General features: G+C 45.7%; 1 protein-coding gene across 2 annotated transcripts in view; it reads left to right on the top strand.

Annotated features, from left to right (window-relative positions):
• The window catches only part of Pex23 (tectonin beta-propeller repeat-containing peroxin 23), a 75339-nt gene that overhangs the window by 23035 nt on the left and 35807 nt on the right, over positions 1 to 16497 (top strand). For both annotated transcript variants that reach the window (XM_089541012.1, XM_089541013.1), the window contains exons 9-17: positions 1191 to 1496; positions 3843 to 3910; positions 4304 to 4443; positions 7565 to 7692; positions 8790 to 8951; positions 10322 to 10468; positions 12290 to 12447; positions 13444 to 13574; positions 15491 to 15690. In XM_089541012.1, coding sequence (XP_089397138.1) covers positions 1191 to 1496; positions 3843 to 3910; positions 4304 to 4443; positions 7565 to 7692; positions 8790 to 8951; positions 10322 to 10468; positions 12290 to 12447; positions 13444 to 13574; positions 15491 to 15690 — 1440 coding nt within the window. The remainder of the gene's footprint in view (positions 1 to 1190; positions 1497 to 3842; positions 3911 to 4303; positions 4444 to 7564; positions 7693 to 8789; positions 8952 to 10321; positions 10469 to 12289; positions 12448 to 13443; positions 13575 to 15490; positions 15691 to 16497) is intronic.

The following is a 16497-nucleotide window of genomic DNA, read 5'->3' as shown; positions in this document are numbered from 1 at the left end:
AGGGCGTCTGGAGCGGTCGTCTTCCTCCACTCTTTCCTTACCTTCTCGGAAAAGCTTGTGCCTATCAAAAAACACCTGATCTACCCATGGCAGCATCACCGTAGGCCTCCTTAATCATGTTGTGAGTCTCTTTGCCCGTTTTACCAAGATTTACTCAAAATTTGATCGCGTATCGCTGATCCAGTAAACGCTCGACGATTCTGCGTGACGAGACGTTTCGACAGGGGTTCACAGTACAAGCGACCTCCTCTCTTCAACGGCCGAGAGCCGACTGCCGATTTTCTCCAGCATTCCCAATATCCCCCTTCAACGATCCTGCATGCGCAGACCACCTCTCGTCTGCCCGTTCGCCCAGGAAAAAACCAGTCCTACTACTTTCAGAACAGACCATGTATTTTAGTGCTCAGACAGGAAAAAATCATGCAAATTAACTAAATTTAATTATGCTATAATCGTCTCTCTTCTTAACAAGTCTCCCAGTCTTTCTTACATTTCTGCAGTGATGGGATCATTAGCAATGGCATCCTGGAAGTTCATACAACTCTTGTCCGATGGTTTCAATGTTTGGCCATTGCAGGGTTAACAGTGATTGCTGTAAAATTTTTCTGGAGCATGTTTATTTATATTTTATTTATTTATTTATTGTTTCCTCAAGGGTCCACAGGGGACATTACATGAGGGGTGGGCAAACAAAAGAGTTAATATGAACACAAATGGTCTTCAATGGCGGTTTTGAATGGAACAGGATTGATGATGGAAGGTCATTCCAGTCATTGGCTGTTTGAAGAAAAAATGACTTTTTATATGTTTCGGTGCGGGCCCGTTCAGGGTAGACGGCGTTAGGGTGACTATGACGAGAAAAGCGATGAGCGCATGTTATCGGGGCAGTTTCATGATCGGAAGTGTGATAAAATTTATGATACAGCGAAAGACGGGCGATTTTACACCGACAGGCCAGTGTTGGAAGATTAAGCTGAGATTTTAGTGCTGTAACGCTAGAATAATGAGAGTAGTGTGAGCAAATGAATCTGGCGGCGCGGTTTTGGACTGCTTCGAGCGTGGTGATTAGGTTAGTATAGTGGGGATCATATGCAGCACATGCGTAATCAAGTTTAGGACGTATGAAAGTTATGTAAGCAAGAAGCTTAGTTATGTAAGCAAGGAGTGACGTTACGCAACTCTTCTTCCAGGTGTGGGGCATCACTCGTGACGACCGGCAGCTCTGCCTCCGCACGGGCGTCACGCTCGAGGAGACCAGTGGCCGGGAGTGGAAGGAGATTGTGGCCCCCTTCTGGAATGCACCGAGCCGGACGGCCAGCGTCAGCTCGCTGACTTCCCTGGGCAGTCTCCGGCTGGGAACCCCTCTGCATGTCACAGCTGCGGCCTCAGAGCATGGCGATGACTTGATGCCTCCAACGCCAGAGAGGAAGAAGATGTCCCGTTACAGCTCCCAGTCTGGCTCTCTATCTGGTGACGTTGTGACATCGACGAAGCAGGTGGGAAACCTTGATTGATGTGAGTGTGAGCAGAGATCCTGCTCTTATTTGTGTGACTGTGAAAAGTGTCTTCTGGCGAGCTAGGCAGCCGAGTCCAACCTGCATACTGTGCGAGATGCTGATGGGCATATCGCTGGTCTTTTGTAGTGAAAGCTACACTACTATAGCTGGGATGCAATTTGCCATGAGCCTCCAAATGACCTTGAAACGACCTTGAGATAGGTCATGGCTGGTGTTGCAATGCACATATATGTAACCATGTGTGGTCCACTTGGTGGACCACCTTAGACCTTGAATTTTGATCTTGAACTTCGAGATTGAATTTTGACCTTGCAAGGTCAAAACAGAGGCAGTAAAAAAGCCACATGGTAATCACATTGTGTCAGGAATGGAGTATATATAACCAGAGCTGTGCGCTTGACTTAAACACTATGAAGTAAGGAGAGCGCTCTGAGGAGTGCACAAATAGTGAACTGCATCTCCGAACATTGTGGCAAGCTGCTTCCAGCTTTCACTATGTGAAACTAGGTTCGGCAGAATTGAACCGCTGCCTAACTTTTTTTGTTTATGTATTGGTTTCTGAAAAGCTTCTTGCCATTGCAGTGACAGCGTGCACTTGCCTCACTTCTGTCTGCATGACGCCTGCATTTTTCAAGTGCGCCGAAAGTGCGTGATCTTATTGCATGTTGTTTGCTTCTTGAGTGGTAGAGCTGCCTTTCATGCGGTGATACCACGTGACGAGGCTGCAGGGGCCTTTACCGTTATCGAGTGGTTCTGTCATTGCATTGCTGACAGTGCGCACGCAGTTGAGCATGTGATGAAACTGTGAAAGCTTGTAGCTGGTGCGATGTTTTTGTACCAGAATCAGGCAGTGCTAACTAAAATGTACTCTGATGCAAGTGCTTTTTAACGTGAGAGCATTAAAGGGACAGTGAGGAGAGCACTATTAATATTTTTTTTATAGCAAAATCCGATAGTTCGGCATTTCATGGCTTTGTTGCCACTTGGCCGGCAGCGAAAGATGCATTTATTTCCGAGAAATTTGGATTCGAAGTTGAAAAAGTTTTTCCCGCCGCTCTGATTCAAGCTTGGGATTCTCCTGTGACGACACAGGACTAAGTGACGAGAAACATGACGTGACATGACGTACGCAGACTCCGTGATTTCTGGCCGGCCAGCATAGCGGCCCAGCAGCAGCCGAAAAGAAAGCTACCGCCGGCCGCACGTTGAAGGCATCTATCGGCTATTGCGGCCGTCGCTACAGTCGCTTCGCTTACGTTTGCACTGGCGTTTTGCCAGCGTTACGATGGATGTTGTTCTCGAAGTCGTCAGCGAAGTTCTCGCAAATAGACACCTTTAGCATACCGTGTACCTTGTTACCGCTAGCGGAACACCGGCAGCTCGCCTGCCGCCGACAAGCAGGCGCTGATTGGTCCCGATGCTTCAGGCGCGCGCGTAGCTGCCGGGCACGTGGTGCCATCTGGCGACGTCAAGGAGATTTGCGCATGTATTGGCTGCGCCTCAGTGATTTGTGGCTTCTCGTGTCCTAGAGTTGCTAGAACCATTGGTTCTAGCAACACTGGTTTGTCCTATGACCTCATCACGCTTGTACTTGCGAGTTTGGCCTGTGGCGGCGATACCTGTTTTTTGGTTCTTGCTGTTTTCTACGTTACAAGAGCTTTGTTGTCAGTATGAATGGCGTTTTTGTAATCAGGAGCAGGTATTCTGTGGATACAAGCCAACTTCAATTTCTCCTCAGTGTCTCTTTAAGGCTCCCGTTTCGGTGAAAATCCTTTGTCGCCATTGTTGGCGTCTTCGGCGTTGTGAGTGCGAGAAATCCCCGGAGAAGCAATTTAGGTGAGCCATCTGTGTCATGTGACCTCGTGGCGTCATCATAACCTGTGTCCACCGGATAGTGAGCAGACTGCCCACTGTGGCAGGTGGCGGTTAAATTAATGATTGGTCACGAAAGAGGTTGCTCGGGAAGCCCCACAGGTGGCAGCACCTGCCATCGCAGGGGAGTGGCGCATCGTATACCCGTTGCTCCACTGCACCAGGAGTGGTATGAAAACTCCCAGAGATCTATGAATGTTAAGTCGAGGATGACCAATTGTGCATACATGGGAAATAACCCATTAACACTATCGCATCATACCCTTAAGATGGAGCTTAAGGCTCCCCTGCATTTTTTTGGCTTTTCTGGGGGACCGTTTGATAATTCGGTCTTTGGATGTATGATTCGGACTTTTCTTTTCCCGTCACCTGAGGTCCAAGTTAATAAGGCTTTACTTTAGTAGATTCTGTGGGTAAAAAAGGAAAACCTTGCATTTTTTTTTCTTTTTACAGGAATGCAGAGACTCTCCACTAAACCATTCTTCTGCCTATTCAACGTCTGGAGAGGTCTCATTGTGCATGTAAGTATATAACCTCAACCTTCGACGGGGTTCTTGTGGGACAACTCTATGGCTATCACATTAAAAGCAACAGTGAAATTCAGTTCAAAGATGCAATGCGAAGGTGATCAGTGTAGAAGTGGAAAAAAAAAATCTGCACGAGCAGTATACTGCTTGTGCTGCCAGGACAGCAGCTTGGGCATGTTGGTTATTCATGTGTGACAGAACAGCGCGAAACACCGGGACAAGAGACAAGCACTGACTTGTCTCTTGTCAGCGCTTGTCTCTTGTCCCGGTGTTTTGCGCTGTTCCGTCACAAATGCTTGTGCAGATTTGTCGTCACATCACATCCTATGATTGTTTGTGCATTTTTTTTTCCTTTTCCTGTTGTTTTCTTCTTCGTCTCTCTCTCAGGCGTTCCACTTACCCCGAAGACTGGTCCACTGCCCTGGCTCAGGATGTGGTGGCTGGCTCCATCACGTGGTCTTGGGTGAGCGGCACCGCTTGCACCATCGACTTTGTTGCCCCCCTGCCCAACTGGTTCAGCCCAACAGGTGGGTGCGAGGGGACCAACTTCAAGACCCTTTTAAGGCGGAAGCCTTTAATGCCTCATCGTTGTAAGCAGGGGTTGTCGACAGAAATGTCACGCTTTTCAGTTGGTCCAAACGGTCGTGACGACACAGTGCGCGAATTTCAAACAGGGTCAATTGTGCTTTGGTTAGTAAGCATGCAATCAATCCACCCGGAATAATTCCAGTCCCGTGTGAGGGCCGCACACCATCAGAACTGCAGAACACAAAGTGCGGCCCTTACACGATTATATATGGTGGGTGCCTTAGTCAAGAACTCTGGAATGGAAGTTAAAGGGACAGTGAGGAGAGCACTATTAATATTTTTTTTATAGTAAAATCCGATAGTTCGGCATGTCGTGGCTTTGTTGCCACTTGGCCGGCAGCGAAAGATGCATTTATTTCTAAGAAATTTGTATTCGAAGTTGAAATAGTTTTTCCCGCCGCTCTGATTCAAACTTGGGATTCTCCTATGACGACACAGGACTAAGTGACGTGAAACATGACGTGCACATGACGTAGCGCAGACTCCGTGATTTCTGGCGGCCAGCAGTGCGGCCTAGCAGCAGCCGAAAAGAAAGCTACCGCCGGCCGCACGTTGAAGGCATCTATCGGCTATTGCGGCCGTCGCTACAGTCGCTTCGATTACGTTTGCACTGGCGTTTTACCAGCGTTATGATGGATCTCGTTCTCGAAGTCGTCAACGAAGTTCTCGCAAATAGACACCTTTAGCATACCGTGTACCTTGTTACCGCTAGCGGAATACCGGGAGCCCGCCTACCGCCGGAAAACAGGCGCTGATTTGTCCCGATGCTTCAGGAGCGCGCGTAGCTGCCGGGCACGTGGCGCCATCTGGCGACGTCAAGGAGATTTGCGCATGCATTGGCTGCCCCTCAGTGATTCGTGGCTTATCGTGTCCTAGTGTTGCTAGAACTATTGGTTCTAGCAACACTGTTTTGTCCTATGACGTCATGAAGCTTGTACTTGCGAGTTTGGCCTGTGGCGGCGATAGCTGTATTTTGGTTCTTGCTCTTTTCTACGTTACAAGAGCTTTGTTGTCAGTATGAGTGGCGTTTTTGTAATCAGGAGCGGGTATTCTGTCGATACAAGCCAACTTCAATTTCTCCTCAGTGTCCCTTTAACCCTTTCACTGTCACGGACGTACCGGTACGTTTTCGCGCTTCCCCCCCACAGTGTCACTGACGTACCGGTACGTTCTCTATCGTGCGTTCAAAATTTCGCGCTTGAATGCAAAGCTGACGCTCTTGGACTAGCTGCGCCATCTGTTGAATCTTTCTACAAGTTCCTATTTTCGCCCCTTACTGTTTTGGTACGTGTATTGAAGAGTACGGAGCGACTGCCATCCCACCCCTCCCTCTTTGCTGAGTGGCGCGGTCGCTCCGCGTTCGCCGGATCATGACGCGCGCGTGTGGTTATGGGTCCAAGGGTTGTTCTGCCATCTGCCGCTGTTTTGCAGGTTTTTATTTTTCTTCTGTCGGCGTGTGAGCTACGGCACTTCAAGTTCAAGGGCGCGCGCCGTTGCCACTCCGAGAGTCAGAGACTGACACATGACTCGATCGCTCCTTTCGCTCTCTGGTCACACCCTCGCTTGCGGCTGGAAGCAGCAAAAGCAAAGCCCCTCAACTTTGTTTTAACCTCTTTCCATCTCCCTCTCTCATCTTTATTACACAGCGTCCCATTTCTCTCCGTTTTGCGGGCCACTGAAAGCACACCCCCGCTGCGCGCGGTTAAAGCACACCCCCGCTGCGCGCGGTTACTTTCGGATATGGCTGATCGCGCGGGACCTTCCTCTGCGCATTGGATCGGTGGCTCTTCAGATTCTAAATACGAGCCGAGCTTGGATTCGGACTCTGACAGCGTCTCATCCGAGGAAGAGGCGAGTTCTGCATCGTCAGATTCTGACGTTGAAACGGCGGGACCATCATCCCGGAAGTGTGCGACACTGGGGGTGCGTCACGGGCAGAAACACCCGACAGCGAAAGGGTTAATGTGCACTGACATTGCACCGCACATGGGCGCCTTGCGTGCTTTCCCTCCATCAAAATGCGGCTGCCACAATTGGGTTTGAACCCATGTACTCCTTCTCGGTAGTGGAGTACCCTAACCACAGAGCCACCGCAGCAGGTACTCAAGTTTTGCGATAGGTGGTATGATAATTTTACCCTTATTGCATTCTCTGAGCTCAAGAAAAACCAGCGGTATGCATTTTAAACAGTTCCCTGCAGAGGAATTTCTTAAATGCATAGGACAGAAACCTGTGTAACATGTTACAAATGTACTCAAGGACTTGTTTTTTACATGAAATTTAGTGACATATTGGTAACTGGTGCAGAAAAATACATCTCTGAGGATTTCATAATTGTGACTTCATAAATAAAAAAATTTTCATTCAGACCCTTCTCTCCTTTCCAAAAGGACACTTCAGGACAACTCATTATATATTTTTGTTGTACGAATGTGTTGTGTATTTCTAGCTCTTTTTTTTTTGCATTAGCTTGTTGTTGTTTGATTACTATTGCATTATGTATTGCTTTTCATGCACTCAGTGGAAGGCCATACACTATTTTGAAAAGAAAAACAGCAACGTTTGCCTGCTTATTTTTTTTTCTGCAATTTCTCACACTGAACAGATATTAATTGTTCGAAGGCACTTTTTCTTCCTATTTGTATTCAGTTCTTATTCGAAAATTGCACTGTTTGTACGCGTCTACTAAGGAGCTAAAAAATTTTCATCTAAATCTATCGGAAAATGAGAAAGTTTCTGCTGAAAGCCACATCCCCGCATAACTTCTTGCTGGGACTCTACTGTAATAAAACTTAATTTGTGGAGGCAGACTTGAATGACTTCTTTTACTGTACATTTTTCCCCTCCGTTGACTAGACGGAGAACATAAAGTTGAAAGGTGCTATAGTTTGTTTGTGAGGTGTTAATTCTACTTTATAGAGCTGCGAAGTATGGTTGGAGACTTGTAAGTGTGCACAAAAACGACATAGCATTGCCATTGCCAGCTCATACGAATGGAGCTGGAGTCAGTGGAATCGGCAATTCATCGGTTGTTCTTTTCTTTTTTTTTTTGCTCCACAGGCTCAGCAGTGGACGGTGCAATTCGACACGTGGAAAATGCCGAGTGGCGGAGGCTGGTGCTGCGTCGCCTCCGCGACCGACAGAAAAGAGAAACAGAGAACTTCAGCTACGATTCTGCGATTGAAAAGGTGATAAGGCTGCCTCCAGAGAAGGCTGCAGTTCTTTTAAGGGGGGATGAGGGGGGATCGAAGGTGACTTTTCTATTTTTTGACTTAGGGCGATGAAATTTGGCAGACTGGCTTAAAACAGCATCAAACAACCAGATATAAAGTTTCACAATGACAGCTTCAGTAGGTTCTCTTTTATTATTGTTTATATGTTGTCCTCATGTTGGTTGCTTGTGGCAAGCCTAGCATGACAAAAAAACAGGCTACAGGTCTGTAAATGCTTCTAATATTTACTGAGAAGTGTGGTGCAAATCAAGACTCTCTTAATTTAAAAAAAAATGTCTCTTCTCTTTTTTTTAAAGGACACAGTATGCCCCTTCTTTTATGTTTAGAATGTTATCCTGCTCTAATTACCATGTAATAAAAACATGTGAGCCTAAATGGTAAATCTGAGACTGTAGATGCAGACCACACTTCAGTGATCACAACAAAACAAACGGGGTAAAAATCCATGCACCCATTGCTGTGCTGCGGTTTCCACGAGCAAGGTATCAAGCTCAAAACAAACTTTCGAGAAAACATGCCTGAAAGTTCTGAGCTAGCACACACTGTCTATGCGTAGATGCCAAAAAATATATTTATTTGGAGTGCTTAAAGTTTATTTTTGGGTGAAGTATTTCAGTACAACATAGAAACAGTGTTGGAGATACCAGAGAGTGTACTTTTCAAAAATCGACTTTTTTCGTGACTTTTGCGATTCGATCCCCCATCCCCCCTTAATGTTTGAAGTTTTGTATTGAATTATTGAACAGTATTGAATTGAATTTAACATTATTGAACAGCAAGCCTGTTGAATATTGCAATAGTGGTGAAAATCTGACCCTTGATCTTGATAACGTGTACTCGAAGGGGACCATTAAGTTCTTTTGAACTATTTATTGTTTGAATCAACACAAGCATGTTCAGTTGACTTGATTGACGGAGCTGGAGCATCAGTTTGAATAAAGTGGAAGTCAAGAAAATTTTTTTGTAGAGAGTTGCAACAAATCACAGCCACGAAGGAAATGCTCTTTGAGACCTAAAAGTGGTGTCTGTGTGGCTTTCCCCCTTTTCTCCAGTCTACGTGGGTGAAGTCGGCGAACGCGCACTTGTGGCGCGATTCACACCCCTGCCAGTGGGTGCGCTGTCGGCTCGAGTTGGAGCGTCTGGGCACGGAGGGTGAAGCCTGCGACCTGGCCCTCCTGAGACTTCTCTACCGCCATGCAAGCTCTGACAGAAAGGTGAGGATGGCATGACCACTCCTGGTTGAGTTAAATCATTGAATAACATTGTTACGTTACATTGAGTAACATCATATGCAAGGCATTTGCATAGCTACTGCAGTCCACTGGTGCAAAACCTTGAAACGCTTTACTTTTTGGAGTAAAAGCTGCTAGTAACATTGAACTTACATGACACTTTAGTAATATGAGAGAAGCCAACAGCCACAGAAACCAAGGGGCACAGGGGACTTTTTAATTTATTTATTTGTTTTGTGCTGTTGTTCGATTTAGAATATTACTGATTATGTTATCACTTAAAGGTAATTGATTAGAAAAGCAGAAGACAAAACAACCACATGCCGCCGGTGGGATCCGAACCCACGGCCTCCGAATTACGCGTCCGGTGCTCTACCTCTGAGCTACGGCGACGGCTGTCAAACCTTCTGCTTTCGGGGGTATTTATGTTTACAAATAACCTAACCTTGAGAGTGTTCACCAGCGCCACCCACGTTCTTAAGCGGCGGACGTAGCACGTCCTGAGTTACCGCTGATGTGACGTAGAACGCCATCGAACGGCGAGGCTGGAAGCTGTGTGAGAACCCTCTTATTCTTCCTATGGCATCAAGGCTGCCAGAACCGAGGCCCTCGTTAAGCAATTAAGCAGACAAGGAAAGGGGAATGAGGGGCTCGTTATAAATAAAACGAGCCCCTCATTCCCCTTTCCTTGTCTACTTTAGTAATATGTTTGTTAAGTTTGCATGTGTTCGTGAACTGTTTTTATTAATGTATCTTAGGAAAACTCTATGGTTGACTTGCAAGTCAGTCTCTGTATTAGGCCGGCTACTCAGCTGCAAGGGCAATCAATCCGTGTAGTATTTGCCTACATATTTCTTAAGATGTTTAGGGACGTTCCTCTGAGATATTGGTTGATTAATTGATTGCTTTTGTTTATCTCTTAATCTATTCACTTTCCTTGCTTAAACACTGCCGACTGCCATCATGTGTTGATATCGAATTCTGCGTAAGATAAGTTTTTACTTACTTTAAAGGTTGTGCAGCTTGCAGTTTTTAAAAAGTAGGTCAGGAATTTTTTCAGTAAAACTTTCAAAGCGTTCACCATATGTGATATGGATTGATGGCGTAGACACTATTATATATTTGGTGGCCAGAAAAACTTCAAAGAGCTTGTCATCTCTGTAAGTATTAAGTTCAGCTGTCAACTTCTTTTCTTTGTTTTTTTTTGCATTACCTTTTTAAGAAAGCTAATAAAGACTGACAAGAGGAAGGGTAATTGTGCACTCAACTTTGTTCATAGGATCAGATCGTGCAAGAGTTTAGTTTCTCTGTGAGGTTCTGAATTCTGTTTTTTTTCTTCTTTCACCCACCAGATGGCCCTGAACTTGGCCGAGGTGACGTCCGCTTGCGACCTCTCGGATCGTGAGCGCCGTCTTCTGGGGATCTACACGCAGACGCTCAACGAGAAGCACTCCTACATCAAGCTGGCGTTTGGGACCGACCACGAACTGGAGGACTGGGTCTGTAATCGCTTTCTCCCGTGCTGCCTCTTTTGTGTGTCGATTTCTGAGGGTAGGCTGCACCGCTACTCTCATCCAGCCATTGCTGAAAGAGTCCTTTTCGGTATGAACGTCGCGAGTTTGTATGGAGTGGCGGGGAAAATTTTAATTCCAACTTTCTCAGCAGTAAATGGGTCTTTTTCTGTCAGACAAAGGTCAGCATAGCGAGGGAAAATCAAAGAATCGATTAAAAAAGAAATAAAGTTGGAATTATTCTCGGTGCCTCTCCAAGAGAAGCCTTGTCAATTGACGGGACCGAAGCATTAGTCGCGGTAGACCAAAATTCAAATTAAGCCAGTTCAAATGAATGAGATTCTGCTGTACCCAATCCCTGAGACGGCAACTGCACAACTCTGCAAACGTATAGAGTTGCAGAGGTTGTAGTTCGAGGTGGCAGCATCATTTCTCTGAAGGATGAATACTAAATGAGCACGTATGGAACGTCCCACAAATGGTGTTTATAGTGGCATATCAGATCGATGAATACTCGTACCTTTGTTCCAGCAGTATTACTCATTCGTAGGCTAGCTGGTGCATGCTGACAGCAGATGAACTGTGCGGGAAGAACAGGGGCTGGGAAAGAGACATGCATGGCGAATGCTTATGCAGAACTTGCAGCTTGGGTTGGAGATGCATTTACCTTGTCGTGTGGAGTCAGGTTTTCGCTTTGCTGTTTAATGTTTCTTGTCTCATGAGTAGAGGGCCCGTCGGCGGAGCGTGTGCACTCGAACTGTCAGTCATTCATTATAGAGGTAATTAATAGAATAGTTGAATAATTGTGTAATTAGCATGAATGAATAATTAAATCAACAAACCAATTAATGTAAAGGATAATTAGCTGGACAAAGTGATGAATTAGTTGAAGTAGTCAATCACTTCACAAATTATTCAGTAATTTGTATGAATTGATTAACTGGTTATGCTTAATTATTTGAATAAACTACTAAATCAATTCCATACAATTCAGTCACCATATGATTAATTAATTGGGCAATTAATTATTGGCCCAATGGCTTAATTAGTTACATACATACATACATACATACATCTTTATTAACTCTCACAAGGTTACATCAGTAACAGAGGAGAGGGGACACAAGGCAAAAAGCTGCGTTGGTGCAGCTTGAGGGCCACCCTGCGCCCCCTGCCGGCGGTATCGCCTGGCAGCTAATCACAACAGCAGTGGAAGAGCGCACTCACAAGCAGAAAAGAAAATACAGCCACAAAATATATACATCAACATTTGCATGACGTTATGCCTCTGTTATCACTCGACATTATTGGACAAAAGAAACTGCTCAAAATTTTTATGTACAGGGAACGCATTTATAATCAACCGAGATACAAATCAAGTAGAAAGAAGATACACAAAGCTATATATATATATATGTTCTAATCATGATGTCAAAATGATGCACAGTTGGTTAATTACTTCACACATTTGTCGGTACTGCAATCTAATTGATGGATTACTTAATTACTGAATTAATTAACTAGAACATTGGTGTGCTTACTAGATGCTCTAGCGACGGGGCCCACGTTTTTGGACATGGTAGAACCAAAGTTAGAGTGAAAACACAGCTTATAAACGGCAAACGCATGAAGAAACGAACACGCAGCAACATAATTGGCGGCAGCAAGAGAAATTTTTTTGCATTACTGCACCTAAGCAGACTCAATTGTACCCCTGCAATTTTTCCCTATGTGCTTAACATTGCTTGAGCGTCTCCCTCATGGCGACTGTTATCTTTTCCCACCTCTCCTTGCCCCTGGGCACTGCAGATAGCGACGTTGAACCTGGTCGTTCTCGGCATGCGAGGCATGCATGATGGCGCAGTCCAGCCCGGTGCTGCGTGGGGTGTTGCGGAGCGCGGTCACATGTTCGTCCATGACGTCGACATAACACAGCTGCACATCGATGACATGGCCATGACTGACATGTAAGGAACTCATGTGCCTACCATGTTGCTTTGGGCTTTGGAATGATTTTATACACAGTGGAGTATAGTGTGAATATCCCAAATGGTCAGACTGGTTTAAAGGTGCAGTGAAGAGGAATCTGAACTCGTCTTTTTGCCGCGGGAACTCGATCTACACAGTCCCAGCATTCTTAGAAACTGCGACTTACTGCCCTGTGTGGCCGATTTCCCTAATTAAATCGAATTAAAATCCGGCTCCCGCCTTTTATGTTTTGAATTCTCCCCGTACGGTGGGCGGAGTCGACCAACGTGTGGAGTGCCTTTCAGCCAGCTCCGTGGAGGCTTTGCTTTCGCTTTATTTTGTTTTTTAGGTTTCTGTGAATAAACAGTTTCATTCGCAGATAATATAGCCGCAAAATAAGCCCGCAGAAATAAAAATACATGCGGACTATTTGCTACTACAGATTACTACGTATTACTCCGCCCATGGCAGAGCGGCAAGCCTTCATGGAGTCGACCAACGCGTGGAGTGCCTTTCAGCCAGAAAGGCACTCCACGCGTTGGTCGACTCCGCCTACCGTACGGGAGAATTAAAAAAAAAGAAAAGGTGGGAGCCGGACATTAGACCGATTTAATTAGGGAAATCGGCCACACAGGGCAATAAATCTAAGTTTCTGAGAATGCTCGGAACGTGTAGATCGAGTTCCTGCGCCAAAAAGACGAGTTCAGATTCCTCTTCAGTGGACCCTTTAAGGAACAGGTTCCCATTTGATTCCAACTGGTATCAACTGGTGTAAATATGGTAGCTAGTGCATGCAATACTCCTGGGCACATCTGATACGTTTCTAATGCATTTTTTCATGACAAAGGAATGAATTATAACCGCTTATCCTAAAACGATCTGATCACGTGAAGTCAAGTACAGTATAGAATTATCTGCTGCCCTTCTGCAATGTATCTTCTATGTCCTTGACGTTAAACAAATGGTCCCTTTTTCTTTTCTTTGCAAAACACCAGCTCCTGGCGCCACCTAGGTGGGGGCCATTTCCAGATGGTCGAGAGCTGCCCCGCAGGAGTGACCTGGGCTCTCGGAAACAACAAGACGGCCTGGGCCTACACTGGTGGCTACGGTGGCGGTGTCTTCAAAGGTAACCCTCACCAGATTTCTTTTTCATAGGATGTTCGATGCAGGATGTTTGAGTGGCCCGTATACTCCTTAAATTTGTTTAATGGAATCTTCATTCCCTGCAAACATCAGAAAGGTTAAGAAGAACTTCTTGTTGGGCGAGTTGGTGCATACTGTTGCAGGTAAGAATTGCGCACAAAAGACAGTCTCCCTCGTGTGTTTTTTTCCTGTGTGTGTCTTTTGTGCGCAATTCTTACCTGCATCAGAAAGGTTCCACCTTGAAGGACGTGATACTCCTTTAAAACCTGCTGGGTTGTGGAAGGGCTTGATGTGAAGAACTTACTTATTGTGTGCAAACAGCAGTTGGTTATTGCTTGCCGCTTGAGACACAGCTGACAGCTGTCAGGTTCAGTTTTTTTTGTTTGGTTTGGTTTTTCCCCTCAATCCTTATTGTAGCTCTGGAGTTGCCTGTGGTTATTGTATGATCTGGACGATTATGAAAGATGAAGCGGGCCCATTTTCAACTGGGTGACTTAATATCAAGATTGGGTTTCAGTGCTTTTGCGGTCTTTAGAAGAAAGCCTTGAAAGCTAGGTTCATCTAATCAAGGCTTCTGACTTCACTATTAAAGGACTGTAGGCACCAAATTTTGACTGTATGTTTTCTTCTTTCAAATGCTTCATTAGACATTAGTATACATGGATCACCGCATGATATTTGCCTTCGACTGCTAAATAATTTATAATTGAATGTTCTTCTTGACGCTGTCAATTCACTACAACACTTAAACCAGTCTGCCCCAAGAGCTGGAGTAACAACAAACAACGGTTCAGCAGTTATATTGCCGTTTTTTCCGCCTCATTTGATCTAAATGTTAACTACATGTCACAGCCATTGTTGGGTTGATGAAACCGAGACAGTGTGGGAGAGGAAATTTAATTGTAAATTAGTACTTATTTGTCTTTGGCAAGTACCACACAATGATCTCTGTATTATACTGTCTAACATATCATTTGAAAGAAGAAAATCTGCATCTAAACTTAGTTGTCTACAGTCACTGGATTGGTTGATCATCAGTATTTCTGCGCTTAAAAAATAGCCTTTCATGAAAAATTGTAAATGCCTTCTGTAATTAAATAATTATGTTCGCATACCTGCTTGACCATGCTACTATGATCACTCCTATGATCACTACTATGCACTACTATGATCATGCAGCACTGCATGTTCACGGTTGCACGGAGTCCAGCGTGTGGGATGGCGTGTGCATGGTCGTACAGAGTGTCGCAGGCATTCTGTCAGCTCCCAGCATAATTATGCACACATGAAGCGATTCTTTTGGCTGACTTTTCTTTCCCTAATAAATATTGGCTGCCAGTTGGGGGGGTGCGGCCTTTACACGGGGGCGGCCCATATACGAGTATATACAGTAATTGAAGTGGTGTAAAAATTTTCGTATCCAATATCCTGGGCAAAAACTGTGTTCTTTGCTGCCAGACAAACCTCAGCACACTCAGCTAGAGCCAGAGAACAGATTTTTAAGAGCATTAGCTCTTACTCATCGCGTTTCGAGATTTCATGGGGTCTGCTACCACCCTGAGATCACAGCGCCATCTGTGGCAGCAACTAGAAAACAGCACATCTCGCACTGAGACTTGTAGCGCCATCTACAATAGCATTGTAGAAACAACCACCTGCCGCATGCCAATGATGATGTCAAGGTACTAACACTCATTACTTCAACGTCTTCCAAGTGGTAGCGACGTTTTTTTATTCAGAACAAAAATTGGAGAACAAAATTGAGTTGTCCTCGTGCCCATTGAATACGGTTCTGCTGGTACAAGTTCAGCACCAGGTGTTTTGCAGGTACACGACTTCAGTGTGGCGCACTGCATAGCAGCCACCTTTGACCTTCTTTCTGTGTTGGGCCTTGTGCAGGTGTGACTGGCCACAATGTGCGGGTGGGGCCGATGTCGGACATGAAGTGTGTGTACATCTACGAGAACCAGCGGTGGAACCCCATCTCGGGATTTGCGCCCCGAGGCTTGCTCACGGACCGCCACATGTGGAGCGATGCCTCGGGACTGGTCGAGTGCACCAAGGAGAAGACCAAGCTGGACTCCATCCACTGGCACTGGGTGAGTCAGTCTGCTTTGCCTTTTGCGGCTAGTGACTTATGCTGGTAGAGGGGAACTCTTGTTAATTCGAACTCGTGCAATTCGAACTGACGGTTTATACGCACTGACATTTTGGTCTCATCAGCACCAAATTAGTAAAAATTGGCAGTGGTTTAACTCTGTTATACCTGGTGAGACAAGCGAAAGGTCTAGTTAAAGGGACCAGGACAGGGTTGTTCTTCATATTGCAATTTTGTACTTCAGCAGTTAATACAAGAGCCTCTGAGTCAATTACCAAGATTTGGGTGCCCAGGGTGCACTGTACATAAAAAAAAAATGCAACCGAAATTGAGGCCAGGAAATTCCTCCCACCGGCAGCGACCACCATATTGAATGCTCTCGTGACATCACTGGGGCAAACACGGAGCAACGTCGTCTGTTATCGTCGATGCAATGCAGGCAGCGAGGTCTCTTGTCCCCTGTACTTTCGCGGGAAATCGCAGTAGCAGCCGTCCCTCATATATGAGTGACTAGTGCTGCAAAAGCGATAACAGTGACGTAGTTTTCGGGTAGGGTCCGGTCACACTAGGCTGATGCAATGTCGATCGACGGTTGGTGGCCTGGTTGGTATACAGATGCCGTCGCTGAAGCACTGGTATGTCACACTGGAACCAGCGACGACCGCGTATCGTAGTAGTGTAAAGAACTTTTGCCAGATTCTTAAACTTCGGTGGACGGCAGACCACCGGCCCCTTGCTCCTTTTGTGATCAGGCCTAGAGAGTCCGCAGTATTCGTGTGTGCAATTTTGGCGATTGCGGAGAGTGAAT

This window comes from Amblyomma mixtum, chromosome 4, assembly GCF_055824585.1.
Source record: "Amblyomma mixtum isolate Tamu chromosome 4, ASM5582458v1, whole genome shotgun sequence".
NCBI lineage: Eukaryota > Metazoa > Arthropoda > Arachnida > Ixodida > Ixodidae > Amblyomma > Amblyomma mixtum.
This window is presented reverse-complemented; position numbering and strand designations above follow the sequence as displayed.